At 37.0% G+C, this 19403-nt stretch overlaps 1 protein-coding gene across 1 annotated transcript in view; it reads left to right on the top strand.

The window, feature by feature from the left end:
- FREM3 (FRAS1 related extracellular matrix 3) overlaps positions 1 to 19403 on the top strand; it is an 82044-nt gene that overhangs the window by 18140 nt on the left and 44501 nt on the right. The window contains exons 3-5 of the mRNA XM_063458469.1: positions 11381 to 11527; positions 14090 to 14320; positions 15001 to 15126. Of these exons, the coding sequence (XP_063314539.1) occupies positions 11381 to 11527; positions 14090 to 14320; positions 15001 to 15126 (504 nt within the window). The remainder of the gene's footprint in view (positions 1 to 11380; positions 11528 to 14089; positions 14321 to 15000; positions 15127 to 19403) is intronic.

Genomic DNA, 19403 nt, shown 5'->3' with positions numbered 1-19403 from the left:
TAAAGGCAATGTTTTCTGGGTCTCCAAAGGACAAGTTATTAACCAATTAACATTGTTCTCGTCAGTGAGCAGATGTTTATGTGTAATAGGTAATAGCCCCAGCGGCACGGTTTTGTGCACTCGAGTTTCCCTTCCTGTAATTTACTGAATCTTTGAAGTCGTAAGTGGAGCTATACCTAATTTAACAAAACAATATAATGTATAAATGTGTCATTTATATGATATTGCTGTGTCACACAGTGCTTTCTTAGTAGCACAACCAGTAAAATCCTTGAAAAGTTTACACTGTAAACCTTAGAATTAAAGAACACATACACACCCCTTCTACTGTACAGATACACAGTTCTGAAAGTGCGCATTGTCTTGTCAAAACATGCCTGACTAATAATGCATTTAAATCACTAGCCATGAATTGTCTGCTGATACAAACATGGATCTGGCATAATGTGTATGTGAATTCTGAAAGTTTTCAAAGATTCAATAATGTAAAAAAAAAAAAACAAGATTCCCGCTAGCTGAGCTTGGATTGTTTATAGATCATCCATATAAATGCATTGAAATATTATACAAGTAATGTGTCCTTCCTATGAAGATGAAATAGAGGACTTATTTTAATGCGCAAAGTGCAAGTTAAAACTAGTTTTGAAAAACCTGCGCGACTTACAAATTTGCTGCACATTGTAAGATAGATCGTAGAAAGGTGTTATTAAATTATCAGAAGTAAAGTGTACATTGGATTTTTTTTAAGATTGCAAGTCATCAAGATCAGCTTATATTACTGCAGATGGCTGTTTCCTTAGTGCACTATGTCAAGAAGGCTAAAATTGGTTCAGTTGTTTTAATGAAAACGTTTTTTTGGGGTTTTTTTTTTTTAATGACTTGAATGACTTTTTTAATGACTTTTTTGATTTTTAATGACCAACCTCTAGATAACTCTGTTTCACAGAGCTCTATAGAGCTTATCACCTAATTACTTACCTATTGGAAATTAAATAATTAAAAAAATCATAGGGTTCACACAGGTAAAGATGTCTAAATCCAAATAATAAAAAATAAAATAAGAGAGTTCTCAGGACATGCTTTCGGTAAAACACATTTTAAATAAATAAATAAATATTGACTCAATGATTATCAGTGTTACAGAACAGACATTGTGTGTGACTACCCAATTACAATTTCGACAAGAGCCTTTTTGGTTTGGTATTGCAAATCCTGATTGACAATGAGATTACAAGCAAGACAAAGCAGGGCACTGCACCCAGCACAGATTAACTCTAATATCCAATTTCATGGTTTAAAATCTATTGCCAAAAACCCAAGACAAACAGAAATAAAAAAACACAAAATCTTCCAGTTCGATCAAACTTTTTATCATTTCTAAATTATGACAAGAATTCTTCCATATAAATTAACTTTGTACCCAATTGTATCTGCTGAAACCCCACAGTATTAGGTGTTCATCATACATCAAAGAAACATTTGTACATCACTTATTCCACTGGTTATGTTTGTTAGTGTTTGTTACTTGAACATTGAAATGAAGGAGAATATGAAAATTAACCAAAAATTTTTTTTTGTTTATATCATTATTTTGAGGCTGTTTAACCCCTTAAGGACGCAGCTTCAAAAACTGGACTTACCCTTAAGGACACAAGCATTTTTTGCATTTTTTGCTGTTTGTGTTCAACCTATGTTTGCATTTTTCTTATTTATTACACCAACACATGTTATATATCGTTTTTTAAAGGACAAAAAGGGCTTTAATCTGATGTGACATATACATATATAAATTCTTATTTATTATTAAAAAAAAATCCAAAAAAATGACAAAAAAATGAAATAAATTGTTTTTTTTTCACAGTTTAGGCAATAATAACGTGTGTATAATAAGTGTAGCTTAAGGAAAGTAATTTTAAAAATATTCAATTAGTTGTTCTGATTTTCAGAGTACATAATATGTCTAGGATTTCAGCTTATTTTGAAAGTTACAGGTCACAAAATACAAGGAGTAAAAACTTTTTTTAATGTGGAGCAATTTTAGAATTTGGCATGTTTGTCTTGTAAGCTTAATAGCCATCACAGAAAGCAAAATTGCTGCACAAAAGTATATATTTATATAAAGCACACATCACAGGCTATTTACCAAAGGGTATTCTGACACTTTTTACGTAGCCATTTCGCTGCCAATCTCTGCTAAATCATGTAGTAAAATTGTGTTTTTTTCAGATTTCTAACATACACACATAAAACAAGGATTTTTAATGTGTATTTCATTAAGTTGATATATACTACTGCTGTAGAAAAACCCATATTGTTTTCAGCCATATCAACAGAGTAAAATAATACCCCCAATCTATGTCCTTGCCACTATCCTGTTAAGTTATAGTGCCATAAAAGAGACCTGATCATTTCAGTTTTCACAGTGATAATTTTGATAGATGAATTTGATGGAGCAAGTCTCATTTTGGGGCATTGTAGCAGTTTAACTGTTGAATTTATCCCTCAATGACCTACCATTGGTGAAAGTAGACACTACAGTGTATCTCATATGGTATATATTGTGCCTTAGCGTGATGCCATTTTTTCACCAGTTTATGTCAAACTTTGTGGTAAAATATTTTTTTTTGCATTTTTTACATACACATTACATTTTTGGGGGTCATTTTTCAAGTCTGGTATGTGCCACTGTGATCAAAACCCCATAATTATGCTCAGCAAACTCTTCTGAATAAAACAATACCCCCAATGTATGTCTTTGACACTATCCTGTGAAGCTACAGTGCCTTAAACGAGTCCTGACCATTACAGTTTTTACAATTAGAATTTTGATAAATGGATTTGGTGTGTCTATATCACCTTTTAGGGCATTGTAGCAGTTTGACAGTTAAAATTACTCCATAAATGCATACCATTTGTGAAAGTAGACACCACGGGCTATGTCATATGGTATATTTTGAGCTTTATTATACAGTTATGTTAGCACCAATTACTTTCAAATGTTATCATATTGTTTTATTTTTGCATTTTTATACACACGTTGTATTTTAGTAGTTAATTTTGGAAACTTGATATATGTTACTGTAAATTAAATCACAAAATTATTCTCAGCTATATTTCCTGAGTACAAAATTACCCCCTTTGTACACCTTAGCCAGGTTTTTGTGAAAAAATACAGGGCTAAAATCATACCCGGCCCATTACAGTTTTTTTTAAATGACAAATTGACGAATGGTCATTGTTTCATTTTGGGGCATTTTAGTCGCTCATATATTTAAATAACGCCACCAATGCATACCATTTACAAAAGTGGACAACATGGGGATCCTCATATAAAATATTATAAGCTTTATTGAAGCGACATTTTGTTACCATTTTGTTTCAAAGTTTGTGGTATTCATTTTTATTTTAACATTTTTACATACACATAGTATTTCTGATGATTATTTTTTAAATATCCTGTTTCCTACTGTCATAAAATTATCTTAGCTGTACTCAGCAACATCTTCTCAGTACAAATATACCCCATATGCATACCCCATATCTTTGGAAAGTAGCGATCTTAATATTAATCTAAATCTCTAATCCCAAACCAAGCCCTAATTCTAAACCAAATCCTAATCCTAAATCTAACCCTCAATCTAATAATAAACCATTACCACAATCCTAACCCATAACGTAATCCCATGTGTAACCCTAATTATAACCTTAATCCAAATCTCAATCCTACCTTTAGCAATAGTGTTAAAATGATTCCCCCTGCTGGTGTCAGCCGAGGAATTCCCTTGCTATATTCAGCAAGGGATGCCCGTGCTGACCCTAATCCTAATCTGAACCATAATCTGAATCCTAATCTGAAACATAATCCCAATACTACAATTAATTATAAACCTAATCTCAAACATAAACTTAATAATAAACCCAGTAATAAACCTGATAATAAATCTAGTACTTATGCTAAACCGAATAATAATCCTTAATTGTAATCCTTAATTTAATCTTAATCCCAAAGGTTTCCCTCTACTAATATCAGTGCTGATATTAGTAAAGGGATTTTAAACTAAAACACAGTGGTATGTTGCTGCCATCTACTGGCTATTTTCAGTATTGCAGTCTCCCATCTCTTACATTGAAGACATTATTCCCAATGCAATGCGATCTGTGCTGGGCAACTAAAAATGCCCAGCACTGATCAGAATGGCATTTGGGCATAGAGGGTGATCCTCCAGGGTTTGTTCAGACCCTGGGGGTCTCCCAAGCACCAGATCACTTGAGAGAATGACTGTAGCTGAGCTTGATCGCTCAGCTGCAGTGTTCTTTGTGGATTTAAATGGCTACATGCAGTGCTAACTTTCAGCACTGCATGCAGCTCATCAAAAAGTCTGGGGCCACTAAAAATGGCCCCAACTGACAGAGGGGCCCCCCAGGTTTCTAATGATACCTGGGTTTCCTAGTGTGAGCAGGGATTTAACCCTGCTCACACTGCATTGTGCTCTATGGGGATTTAAATCCCCATTTAAACAGCTGCATGCCGATCTCACTTTGAGCTCTGCATGCAGCTCATCAAAAAACCTGGGGCCACTAAAAATGGCCCCAACTGACAGAGGGGACCCCTAGGTTTCTAATGATACCTGGGTTTCCTAGTGTGAGCAGGGATTTAACCCTGCTCACACTACATTGCTGTCTATGGGGATTTAAATCCCCATTAAAATAGCTGCTTGCTGACCTCACTTTGAGCTCTGCATGCAGCTCATCAAAAAACCTGGGGCCACTAAAAATGGCCCCAGCTGACAGAGGGGACACCCAGGTTTCTAATGATACCTGGGTTTCCTAGTGTGAGCAGGGATTTAACCCTGCTCACACTGCATTGTGCTCTATGGGGATTTAAATCCCCATTTAAACAGCTGCATGCCGATCTCACTTTGAGCTCTGCATGCAGCTCAGCTGTCAGTCTGTGGACATTAAAAATGACCCCAACTGACAGAGGGGAGACCCAGGTTTCTAATGATACCTGGGTTTCCTGGTGTGAGCAGGGATTTAACCCTGCTTACACCACAATCTAGATATAGGCATTTAAATGCCTATTTAAGCAGATACATGCCGCGCTGACTTCCAGCACTGCATGTAACTCATCAAAAAGGCTGGGGTCACTAAAAATGTCCCCAGCTGATAGAGGGGAGCCCCAGGTTTCCAATGATACCTGGAACTCCCTTGTGTTAGCAGGGATTTAACCCTGATCACACCAAATTGTAATAGTGGGGATTTAAATCCCCATTTAAATGCTTGTTTGCAGCGCTCACTTTGAGCTCTGCAAACAGAGCATCAGTCAGTCTGGGGACACTAATTCTGGCCCAAGGTGAGAGAGGGGAGCCCCAGGAATCAAATGATACCTGGGGCTCATAGTTACCAGCAAGGTAATAGACCCTGCTGGAAAAAATATGCATGACGGAAATATTCCGTCATGCGTCCTTAAGGGTAGGACCAGCATGACGGAAAATTTCCGTCATGCGTCCTTAAGGGGTTAAGATATTTCCACTTTTTAGTCTATTGTTGTCAGTTTTATGTCAGAAGGCACATTGCCTTGAAAAAAGTTTTTTTTTTTTTTTTTTAAAGGAATGCCTAAGTACTTTGTGTTCTGGAAATAAATCTATAGTACGGATGTTTTAGTTTGTGTCTGGAAATACGTTGTTTACTCGATGCTTGAAAAGAAAGCAGTGATGCACAGAGGACAAGTTTTAAAGTACGGTAATATTATAATGACAATGTAACACGGAATTATCACACGTTGACCAACTATTTCTTTGCATTATTGAGATTTTCAATAGTTGACCAAATGTTTCTTGGCATTATAAATATTACATATGAAAATACGATTTGATTGATGATTTCAACTGAAAATTAAAAGTATGGGGTCTCTCAGGGGGACTCAATACCCATCGTTAAAGGAACACTCCAAGCACCAAAGCCATTGAAGTCTACTTAAGTAGTTATGGTGCTAGGTGTGCTTGGTGCCATCCCATTCTATGTAATCAAACTGTGTGTGAATGATTTGATAACGTAATGTATGCCTTGCCAGGCATTAGTTGTCACGGCTTCTGTTTCTGTTTCATGGCTTAGAGCAATAGCTGAATACTCTTGGCCAATGAGTACAGCTCTGGTTAAGTAATGCTTTATTCCGTGGAAACATCTGGCTTATGTATATGTGTTCAGGTACCCAGATAAGTGTCTGTAGTGGTTATGGTGCTTGAAGTGTTAATTTAAAGCAGAACTATCACTATCCTAGAAGGGGTAGTTCCTCATTCGTTCACCCCAGCAACCACTAAGAAAGTGCTTACTGGGATGAGTATTGCAGCAGATTGGGGATCACAGTAGCCCCAGTGGAGCAGAAGGTATGTTTTGGACTACTTTCTTTTCAAGAATGTTATGTAAGAACATAACTTAAATTGTACAACAGTTGGAGTTTTTATCATACATTTAGGACACTCTTAGTGTAAAACACATCATGTCCAGTAAAACATTAGCATAAACATTTTGCTTGCTGTGCATGGCTTATCACAGGACAGCGACATCATATGCAGAATTATTATTATTATTTTTTTTTAGTATAGTATAGTATTTAGTAAGTCTTATCTTCCTGTCATTTTAATTAGTGAAAGACAATTGGCTTGGAGTTCATTAGCATTTCAAATTGATTCCATACCCCTGTCAAGCTGATGTAAAGATTTTTTTTTTTCAAACTTTAAGAAGATTATTTCACCACAGGCCACCCAGGGTTGACTAACTAGAAATAATTAGGCATAAATATAATTGGTTCTGAAGTTGCATTGGGAACTTGGTGTTCCAAGCAGAATGTATAAGTTTCTGCTTGACATTGTAAAGACTATTCATTCCCATGTGAATTCTCAAACATTTTTTCTCACAGTTTCGATTGCAAGAACGATGGTTGTGTTATGTAATAAAAAAAACTGCAATAATTACACTTGCAGGGTTAAGGGTAGTGGGAGTTGGCACCCAGAGCACTCCAATGAGCAGAAGTGGTCTGGGTGCCTGGAGTGTCCCTTTAAGCACTTGGCCACATATTGCATTATTTAAAAATACCTCTGACTACTTCCCCCAACCCAAAAACAGAAATAAAATTGAACCCTTACCTTGAATGATTTTTGTGAAAAGGGATCATAACCTTTAGGAAACCTAAAAAAATAAAAAATAAATATAAACAAAGCCCTTAAAGGGGCACTCGACCCCGGAAAAAAAAAAACACGTAAAAGTAACAGGTCCAGTTGTCTGATTGACTGCCAGTGGTGTAACAAGGTTAATTTTTAAAAGGGCCAATTTCTATTGCAAACTGCACTTTTTGTAAAATAAAAATAGAGGACACATGCTTCACACATAAAGCACTTTAGCTTAGTCTGGATAATGTATAGTCTATAATCAGGGGCGTATTAGCCGCGAGGCAAACAAGGCATTTGCCTTGGGCGGCATTTTCCAGGGGGCGGCAAAAAAAGCCGCCCCCCAAATGCCCAAGGCAAATGTCTTGTTAGCCTTGCGGCTAACAGACATGCTGGGCTGCTGCTTGGCGGGCGGGCGGCGCTGCTGGGCGGGCGGCGAGGGAGCACTTCCTTTGAGCTGTCTGCTCAGCTCCCTCGCGCGCCGCACAGTGAGGCTGGGAGCCGGAATATGACGTCATATTCCGGCTCCGCCTCCCAGCCTCACTGTGCGGCGCGCGTGGGAGCTGAGCAGACAGCTCAAAGGAAGTGCTCCCTCGCCGCCCGCCTAGCAGCGCCGCCCGACCGCCCAGCAGCCACTGGACCACCAGGGAAAAAAGAAGCCCCCCCCCCCAGCATTCCCAAAGGTAAGGAGGCTGGGGGGGGGGGTTAATGTTAAAAAAAAAAAGCCACTGGACCACCAGGGAAAAAAGAAGCCCCCCCCAGCATTCCCAAAGGTAAGGAGGCTGGGGGGGGTTAAAGTTAAAAAAAAAAAAGCCACTGGACCACCAGGGAAAAAAGAAGCCCCCCCCCCCCCCAGAATTCCCAAAGGTAAGTAGGCTGGGGGGGTTAAAGTAAAAAAAAAAAGCCACTGGACCACCAGGGAAAAAAGAAGCCCCCCCCCCCAGCATTCCCAAAGGTAAGGAGGCTGGGGGGGGTTAATGTTAAAAAAAAAGCCACTGGACCACCAGGGAAAAAAGAAGCCCCCCCCCAGCATTCCCAAAGGTAAGGAGGCTGGGGGGGGGTTAAAGTTAAAAAAAAAAAAGCCACTGGACCACCAGGGAAAAAAGAAGCCCCCCCCAGCATTCCCAAAGGTAAGGAGGCTGGGGGGGGGGGTTAAAGTAAAAAAAAAAAAAGCCACTGGACCACCAGGGAAAAAAGAAGCCCCCCCCCCCCCCAGCATTCCCAAAGGTAAGGAGGCTGGGGGGTTAAAGTAAAAAAAAAAGCCACTGGACCACCAGGGAAAAAAGAAGCCCCCCCCCCCCCCAGCATTCCCAAAGGTAAGGAGGCTGGGGGGTTAAAGTAAAAAAAAAACAAAAAAAGTGTTAATGTGAGTGTCTGTTAGTGAGTGTGAGTGTGTGAGTGTCTGTTAGTGAGTGTGAGTGTGTGTGTCTGTTAGTGAGTGTGAGTGTGTGTGTCTGTTAGTGAGTGTGAGTGTGTGTGTCTGTTAGTGAGTGTGTGTGTGTGTCTGTTAGTGAGTGTGTGTGTCTGTTAGTGTGTTTGCCTGTGAGTGTGTGTGTGTGTGTGTCTGTCTGACCGTGTGTGTGTTTGCCTGTGAGTGTGTGTGTCTGTGAGTGAGTGTCTGTTAGTGAGTGTCTGTTAGTGAGTGTCTGTTAGTGAGTGTCTGTTAGTGAGTGTCTGTTAGTGAGTGTCTGTTAGTGAGTGTCTGTTACTGAGTGTCTGTTACTGAGTGTGAGTTTGTCTGTTACTGAGTGTGAGTTTGTCTGTTACTGAGTGTGAGTTTGTCTGTTACTGAGTGTGTGTTTCTGTTAGCTAGTGTATGTGTATCTGTCAGTGAATGTGTGTGTGTGTATTTAGAATGCGGGGCGGGGTAAAGGTTGGGTGGGGGTGGCGCGCGGGGGGGGCGCCTGAGTTTTGTTCTGCCTAGGGCAGCACAAAACCAGGATACACCACTGTCTATAATTTCCTTTTTCTTCTCTTTGTTATACATCAGTGCAAATAAAGCTATAATGAATATAAATTGATCAAATGACAAATAAATAGTCCCAAATCTGAAGCAGGAGAGTAGATGCCAGTGGAATCACTGAATTGAATAAACTGCTTTTATAAGATAGTGGAAGCCACCATTCTTGCCCTGGTTTCAGATACTGAGAAGTGTGTGTGGGGGAGAGAAACAATATTTTATAACTAGGGTCATTTAGTGAGTGCTTGCATTGTAGTTGACCCCCGAAGATCATTTTGGGATGATTAATGATGTAATTTGTAACAATATGTTATGATCCCTCTTGATATAAATCATTCAAGGTAAGGATTACATTTTATTTCAGTTTTGGGGTTGGGGGCAGTGGTTAGAGGTAGTTTTAAATAATGCAATAGGTGGCCAAGTGCTTAAGGACTGTTATTTTTGCTGAGCTCAAAAACATGTTATAAAGCATTTTAAAGGAAATTGTATCAAATTATATTAAAAATATGTTTGAAGTGCTTTAAAGAAGAAATATATATTGTTTAAAGACCTATTAAAAAACACAGTCACATTCCTATTCTGTGGTATAATAGCACTGAGAACAGAAATACAGAGATAAATGACAGCTTCTTTGCACCCTCATTAACTGTAACAGTTTTCTGGAGCGTTTTCCATTATTCTTGCAATCAACGTTAGCAATCTCCTCTAATACTGGGGCTGATTTGGCAAGACTGTGCTTGCCACTCCATAGATTCTATCCTTCAGGGTAAACATTGTAAAACAACATAGGTAAAAAGGTACATCGGGCTGTGACAACTAATGCAATGTATATAGGACACTTCTGAAATGTCATTAATATAACACAATACTTCTCTCAATGCATAACTCATCATCCTCTAACCTCAAACATGGGTGGTCTAGGAAACGTTGTTAGAATGCATAGTGACACACAGAGCACAGGTTTGTAAAATATACTGTAAGAGAAGAAAAGTGTGTCTTTCATGGGAAATATATATACTTAAGCCATCATAATAATTCATGTTTTTATTCCTAATGCTTGCCTTAATTGTTTTGTTAACAATTAAACGGAGTGAGAGCAAACTGTCTAAATAAAAATGAGCTTGAATAGTCTATTAACTAAACACCAAGTTGTGATGACTGGAGAACAGAGTTGCTCAGTGAAGTACAAACAATACAATTTGAGAAATCTAAACTAGATCACTAATTCAGATAGGGTGAGAATTAAAAGTGAATTCAAACTTACGGTAATTACAAATGTAAGGCCAAAGTAGCCAAACTGAAAGCCTAACTGACTTATTTAAACAATTTTGACCTTAAATTCAAATCTCACATTGAATTCTCAGAGAAAGGGGTAGTTTTATATGGATTCTTTTGCTTTAGTGACACAGTTTGGTATCAGGGAAAAAGTATTGTTTAATGGATTAGGAACAGTATAATTAACTACCTTATAATTTAGCACTTTTCTATTGATGTAGATAATGAAGATAGCTTGTTAAAGACAGTGCAGTCTTTGCACAGTAACAAATGGTGCTGCAATTAAATTGCAAACGACACTGTGTGAAATGCATCTATCTCCATAGTTGATTATTTATTGCTTATTCTGACACCATGAGCTATCTCAGACAGTCTCTAGATATATAGTCGTGCTTAGAGGTGAGTTGTCCCAATTAGACATGCTGCATTCCTCTTATCTGAATGAATATATGCATTGTATATATTCTCTTGATTCTATCTAAAGCAAGGGTGTCCAAAAGGTAGAGCCCCAGATGTTGCAAAACTACAACTCCCATGCTGCTTAGCATTCCTTTAGAATACCTTTCAAATGATAAAGCATCATGGAAGCTGTAGTTTTAAAACATCCTGGAATCTACCTTTTGGGCATCCCTGAACCCCTTAAAAAATACAGAAACAATCAGCCACTATCTTGGTATTTTGTGTAGAAGCTTTGAGATTGAAATAGAGTCTCTGTGAAGTTGGTAGGGATTATTGTTCAAATCTGGCACGATGGAGAATTGACAAAGGATTTTTCCAGTTCAGCTATTTTTGCAGAAAATATGCAACTCGTTTGTCAGATCTCCACAATTCAAAGCTTGAGAATAATCTCCATATTATGTTTACGTTTTAATATGTAAAGTTCTAAACCGATATATATATATATATATATATATATATGTGTGTGTGTATTTACCAGTGCTATGAACATACTGTATTTCTATATCTGTTTTTATTTCAGGTGGCAATAAATTAAGGAATCAACCATTCCGCCTCAACTGGGCTTGGATTTCTCTAGAAAGGCATCATTACACTGTTGATGAAGACTCAAAGTTCCTGGAAGTGACTCTTAGACGTAGAGGGTACCTTGGAGAGACTTCATTTATCAGTAAGTAAATATGAGAACTGATTTCTACAAGTTATTCAGTCAAGTCAGCATTATTTTAATAAAATAACTACATTAATTACAGCATGTTATTGAAGAGTTATATACGTGTTCCACATTGCGTTGTTTTGCTTTGCATATTTGAAATATATTGACACATATTTACATAATTATGCTAATGACATAAGTCAAACACACACCGTGTGATACACAGTTCAATCAAAATACTTGGATCCCCACTGGAGAATGAAGAAATAAGGATGGAGAGGAGAGGGGAATAAGTGAATCCATTTTCTTTCTTCAGGAAGCCGGCCAGCATGTACCCCCATTATGCATCACCTTGACAGCAGATGGTGGCATGGACCAGAGAAAGAGAGAGAGGAAATAGAGGTGCTCTTCTTTCTCTGAAGCAACACTTCACAAAGAAGAACAAAGTGCACTTAATCTTTTACCCCTCAAAGCGACTTGGTCAACCCCATATGAAAACCAAGTATTTCATAAACATGGAATTTTTGTGAAATACTTAGATTGACTGTGCTGGGATTTGTAGGGACTACATTGTCTCAGTATTTTTCTCTGCTTGAAAACGGGGCAGTTACCTTTTTTCAAGCTTGTAATTTACCCCAGAAATCTCTAATGATGCTTGTAGGGAGAAATAGTTATTTCTATGGAGGACCTGTGGTCTTGTGGGATCCTTCAAAGACCTCAATGCTGTACTCTCATGCATGGCGCAAGAGTACATCGCTGACTTTGAAAGAGGGCCAGCAGAAAGAGGATGGCGGCATCTGTAATGGCCAGATTCAGGTGAGTAAATTTTACCTTCTCCTGCCCCCATGGCCACTGGACTCCTGGCGGCGATGTCCCGATCGGAGATATTTGCAATTTATGACAGACAGTGACAGAGCTGTTTTATTTCACAAAATTAGGCAATCTCAGTGCATTCTATGTGTTAATTATTGGAGATCATCATCTATGTGAATTGTGGGGTATGAAAATACCATCTGTAGACTTGTTGTGGGAGAAGCATGGACAATTTATTTTTTATATAAGACTGCAAGATTCTATTTTTAAGGTGACTGCAGAATATCTAAAAAAAAGTTTTGTGTTCCCTTCCCAGGATTTTTAATATTATGCATACTTAGCTCAACATTTAATAAACATGTAACTGTGCGGTAATTTGCAAGTCTTACCCTGCCTTTGTCTTGTATTCACTGGATTGTCAATGTTTTATTCAATTGTATAAATTCCCCAGTTCCCCTTTAAGGTTCAATATTCCCTATACTACAGTTTCTAAAACATTGACATTTGTATTAATGGCATTGAATAAAATATATTTGTTTATGTCTTTAATAGCTTCTTTTTTTTTTTTTTTTTTTAATCTTTCTAATACACATTTATAACCACAGTTAGACCTAACACTGATCTGCTTCCGCACTTCAGAGAATTACAAGTTCATTAGAGTATCATATTTTTCCATTAGCAGGTAAAAGAACAAAACTTGACAAGTCTTTTTTATCCTCTTACAAGAGTGGTAAAGTGTTTTATAGTCTCCAGTGTCAAGGTCCCGTAAGTTCAGATAATCAGTTTAAGTTTTCCTAACAGTAAACTGCAATTCAATACTAAAAGGAAATCCACAATAATGTGTAGATTTCCTGATAACATCCAGTAATGAGTTTGAGATCTTTGTAGCAGCTTACTTTTACCCACTTTATTAGGTGCATATTTTCAAAGTGGATACTTTGAGCAGGATATTGATCACATAGCATGCATCATTTCGAGTCAGTTCCATCAAAATGACAGTGAATTCAGTTTACTTCTACACGGTCCACAGCTTTAAATGCAATATGTCAGCATTGGAATGATGGGAAATATGGGGCTTCAATATAAATATATAGGTGAATATTCTTTAGCAGGGGTTTAAATCCCCTAATGAATGATTCCAGCACATTGTTGAATAAGTATTAGTGGAATTAAGATATTAGCTAGGTTTCCCTAATAAAGTATATATTGAGAAAAATACAACACCTTACTAGTTTTTGGGATGGTACATTGACCTGATTTCCCTCTTGGAAATTATCATAATATATCTATAAAACAGACAAATGAAACCAACTTAATGTTTCATTTTTTTTTTGTAAATGAGTTACTTAGTTCTGCATATGATGCTCTCCAAAAAAAAAGAACCACCCTACTCCATACACTAGTTGCATAGTTAATTTAAAAGGACACTCTAGGCACCCAGACCACTTCATCTCATCAAAGTGGTCTGAGGACAGTGTCCCTGTCCCCTTTACTATGCAATGATTCACACAGAGTTTAACTCTGTGAAATGATGCTGGATATCCTCGCACTTTGCGTCAGGACATCCAACATCTTAAAAAGGAGGAGGAAAGTGAAAGATGGGGTTTTTAACCCTTTCATGGCAGGGGTAGGCACAGAGGCAGGGGGGCACTATAGTGTCACCAAATCATATTTGTTGTTTGTTTATATAATTTATATTTACTTTGCTGTGGTTTCCCCTTTTATTATTACATTTTTTTTCATTTTTTTTTTCTTTATTTTAAGGTATTACCACAAAAGATGGCACGGCTCTCAAAGAAAAAGATTTTAAAGGGAAAGCACAGAAACAGGTTCAGTTCAATCCTGGGCAGACAACAGCTTCATGGAAAGTGAGAATTATCGCAGACAATGAATACGAAAAATCTGAAACTTTTCAAATACTCTTATCTGAGCCGGTCATGGCTGCACTAGAGTACCCTAGAGAAGCCACTGTTGATATTGTTGACCCTGGTGATGGTATGTATTTGTCATTATTAGAACATTTTTGAAAGGGAACGAGACATTAAACAACAATAATGATTTAATAAAATATGAATTCTGCATGCATTCACATCATATATATTACCTCTTTATCTCAGCCTCATGCATGAAGGCAGAATAAAACTAAAGATAAAAGTATTTTAAAGAAAAAGCAACACTAGAACAAGGGCTAGTAATTTCACATTGGAGGGTAAGAGGTTGAGGGGCAATGTGCAATGGTAGCAGCAGCAATGGAACATCGGAGATCAGGCTGTGGGTTCCTCTGGGGGTCCCTGGTTTTAATTATACTACTTGAAAACATTTTGAGCAAATGACATAATGCATCTATGGTGCCTAGACTGCTCATTTCAATTTACACCAGAAAAAAGCAAAGTGTGGTTGATCCATCAAATAGGCTCCAAGTGGAGCTGGTGGAGACAAAGATTGTGAGGATTTGTAAAAAAAAAAAAAATGCCTGTGAAATGCACTAGGATATCCAAAAAATAAATAGATTTTGCCCTTCAGATTTCATTTTGGCTGGCTTGTGGGGCTTTCGGTTCTTATCCATCATCAAAGCCTGTGTTTCTATATAAAATATCGCAACGTTTCTGCTGAAACAACATACTTTAAGAGTTGTGTATAAATATTGAATTTTTTTTTGTGTATGTCTTACACAGAATCCACTGTATACATACCACACGCAGAATATAAAATTGAGGAAGACATTGGTGAGTTATTAGTCCCAATTAAAAGATCAGGGGACCTCAGTGAAGAACTTATGGTTGTTTGCTCAACACATCAAGGTAAGCCTACAAAGCATGCCATTGTTATTTTTAATATCACATTTACTGATTTCATTATGTATTGTATTTGAAACACAAATAGGTTCAACCAACTCTAGCATTCTGCAAAATCTGACATGAGTTATCAACACACTTGCTAACAGTGGCACTTTAAATCATACTGGTGATTGAGGGTGATATAGGATGTTAGTTGCACCTGCATATCATTATGCTAGTTTTACTTTGAAATTAAAGCCAAGCCTTTGCTGCTTACATTTCACATTTCTGAATTAGAACATTTGAAGCCTGACTTACTAAGCAGCACTGTGCTGATAACATGAGTTATTCTCAGAAGTCAGATGCCACAATATTTACTATTATAACTTGTGTAAAAGCTCAGCCAGCATGATTATTTTCTTCGTGTAAGAACAGGCTTTGGCAAATAACTGTGAGAAAATAACTAGCATAAGGCATTAAACTTTGAAAGATCTAATCATATTTCTCTACCACAAATATATATATATATATATATATATATATATATATATATATATATATATATATATATGTATATATGTATTTATAAAAAATGTGAAGTTCTTTTTGACCTTAATTAAAACTGGGTAGTGCCCCCAGGTGAGTCCCATTCCTTTCCTTGCATCTTGTAAAATGTCATTTGGATGGTCATATATAAGTGAGACAGGTATGTACCTCTCTCACATATTTTCTGAAATGGGACACTATGAAAGGCTTAGAGCTTCAGCAGACTTTTTCAGCCTATCACCAGCACCCAGTACTAGGCTTCCTTACTGAAGCCTCAGACTTGGTTGGAAGATGGGTGACGAGACTGTTCACCATTTGTGAACAGTTTAATCCCAAAGATGGCACCCTTTACCTCCAAACACGATATCAAGTTTGTCTCAATCAAGTTTTATAGTATCCAGAGTGTCCCTTTATGTCTTTGCTGAATGTCTGGTGACATTATCATATCATTTTTAGATTGTCACCAATTTTTTTCCTGATAAGCCCTTAAGGACCAAGTTTTATACTTTCTGTTATGACAACCTGGCCCATAAAGGTTTTATGCCAGAATAGAATGTCTTGTTTATTTGGCTTCAAATAACCAATCAATTCTAGATGATGTGTAAAAAGTTGGTGGTCGTTGACATCTACATGAATTTATACTAAATTAAACATCCGTATTATCGCGGCTGTAGCAAGGGATGAGGGTTGGGTATTTGTCAAAGAATGCAATATAATCCAGAGATGCTGCACCCAAAAACTCCTTGCACTATAACAGCAAGGCTTAATGGTCATGGAGCATCTAGTTACCCTTTAAAGAACAGATTGTATATCAATATAGAACCTCATTAATTGGCTTCAAACATGTAAATAATAAAAAAAAAAATTAATTCAACTTTTGTTTTACTTTTTGAGCAAATATTTTACTGGTTTGATAATTACATTCTAGACAGGTGAAGGAACCGTTTGGGAATAGGTCACATGTTGTGGGGAAATGGCAATCCTTGTTTTGGTTTAAGTTTCATGGTTGGTGATTCTGCAGCTGTTGACCAAGATAAAAGCATTGTAAAGTGTGCGCCCTCTCAGAAGAGATTAGGATAAGTTGCTATTATAGACTTTTGCAATAGCAATTTTCCCAAGGACTTCGAAAAGAGCATTGTTAATGACTTTCATTTCGTTTGTGCCTCCATTGTTCATAATCTTTAATAACAGCTGTCTACAGGAAAGAATCCAATAACAGGAAAGATTAGATCTCTCATTTATACTTTAATACAAAGCAATCGGTGTATGTTAGAATACCCTTATTCCTTCTTTTAAAATATACAATAAACCAAATGGTCTATACTTTACATGTTACCAGGCGTGGTACAGGTTAATAAGCTGTAGCCATGTCTCATTTGGGTTTAAGCAAAATCTGAATTTATTGTACATCTCACGTGTCCACTTAACATTTTCCCCATTTAATTCCTATATACCTGCTTCTCACCTTTGATGCTTTCTTTCATATTATGGATATTAATGTCAATACTCAATAGGAACAAATTTAGCCAAGATTTTAGATTTTTCTCCTTAACAATTAAACAAAGAAGAAAAAACAGAAAATTATTCTAAGTGTGGTTTTGATTTAACTACTGTCCGTCACAAATAGGTTTGGCACTTCAGTTCTTTGGCAGCAGGTAATTGTATTGAATATAGCCTTCAGACAGAAAACTGGTTCTTCAACATGTACGTCAGGGGTACCTAAAAGGTAGATCCCCAGATGTTTTAAAGCTACAGCTTCCATGATGTTTTGCCATTCTAACGGCATGCGCTACAGCATTTGGGGATCTACCTTTTTGGGCATCCTTGATGAATGCTCTTCATACACAGGAAAATAAATTACACCAGCTTTAAATATTAAAGGGACACTATAGTCACCTGAATAACTTTAGGTTAATGAAGCAGTTTTGGTGTATAGAACATGCCCCTGCAGCCTCACTGCTCAATCCTCTGCCATTTAGGAGTTAAATCCCTTTGTTTATGAACCCTAGTCACACCTCCCTGCATGTGACTTGCACAGCCTTCCATAAACACTTCCTGTAAAGAGAGCCCTATTTAGGCTTTCTTTATTGCAAGTTCTGTTTAATTAAGATTTTCTTATCCCCTGGTATGTTAATAGCTTGCTAGACCCTGCAAGAGCCTCCTGTATGTGATTTAAAGTTCAATTTAGAGATTGAGATACAATTATTTAAGGTAAATTACATCGGTTTGAAAGTGAAACCATTTTTTTTTTGATGCAGGCTCTGTCAATCATAGCCAGGGGAGGTGTGGCTAGGGCTGCATAAACAGAAACAAAGTGATTTAACTCCTAAATGACAGTGAATTGAGCAGTGAAATTGCAGGGGAATGCTCTATACACTAAAACTGCTTTATTTAGCTAAAGTAATTTAGGTGACTATAGTGTTCCTATAGTGGAAAAAAGTACAGCCTAACTCTCATTACGATGGCTGCACAGGTTGAATAACTTTACAGTAGGCTCATTTCTTCATGGATGTAAGCAGAGTTATGAAGAGCTAATTATATTAGTGTGTATCTGTTAGTGAGATCTTTAAGCATGCTATTACGCCATGACTCTGCAAATGAGAATGAAGGTGTATAATGGGTTTGACCTCTCTTCTTGCAGATTTTATAGAGAAATTAGACTTGTTATAAGAAAAAGCATTTTGCCTGTTTTTTTTTCTTAGTTTGTAATTGAACTATTCTGTTAATAATATTAATAAAACAATACATTTGTATTATTTTTTTTTTAAATCACATTGATATATTCCTGAAATTATTCTACATGAATCCATGGAAATGCATTTCTGCTTGTTTATATATTGTGTTCTGCATCTAAGAATGCATTAACACGTCTGATAATACAAAACGTGCCTTAACAATATATCAAGCGCAACTCTTTCATTTTAGCACTTTACAAAAAATACAAAAAAAGTTGTTACTTGTTGCATAATCTAACTCTGATCTCACCCTACATCCCCGTTCAGATGAAAAGAGAACATGGCAGCTTTCTTTATGTCTTTTCTAGAATATGCCTTTTAAAGTATTCAGTGCCATTCTATCTCCCGTGCATGATCACTAAACTTTAACCCCTTAAGGACCAAACTTCTGGAATAAAAGGGAATCATGACATTTCACACATGTCATGTGTCCTTAAGCGGTTAAAGGTCAGACGAGTTTTAGAAGTCAAAGGCCATTGTCCTTCTTTTCAAGGTTTCCCGGATTCCCCAGGATTATATATTTTATTTTAATCCTCTGTTGTGGTTTGCAGGGCAACTTTAAAAGCCAGAGTGAATTTCTGGGGTAACTCAATGGAACTGAGCTTTAAAGCAATTTTAGAAAGTCGTATCTATTTTTTTCATACTTTAAATACAAAATTTTGACTGGTAAAAAAAAACAAAAGTGCAGTAAAAATAAATTTAAAAAAATTATAGCTACGCTAATAGTTTTTTAATATTTTCTGTAATTTTCATTCATTTGGTCTCCATGTTTGTTTGTTTTTTGTCTAATGTGACACTGGCTGACAAGCTTTGAGTTTATTCAGATGAACCGTAGTATTTGCAGTATTGGTCCCCACCTGGTTAAGAAGAAGAAAATGTGACATTTGTTTTATTTACTTTATTTTATGTTTGTCTTCCTACTAGCAGCTCAATGCTCCAGCATTATGTTTTACGTCACTCTTGAGATAGCTTAGATTTTAGCGGCCACCTTGTTGGTTGGTGGCAGTTTCATATAGCCTT

This window comes from Pelobates fuscus, chromosome 6, assembly GCF_036172605.1.
Source record: "Pelobates fuscus isolate aPelFus1 chromosome 6, aPelFus1.pri, whole genome shotgun sequence".
Taxonomy (NCBI): Eukaryota; Metazoa; Chordata; class Amphibia; order Anura; family Pelobatidae; genus Pelobates; species Pelobates fuscus.
Note: the sequence above shows the minus strand (reverse complement) of the source record. Positions and strands in the feature narration are given on the sequence as shown.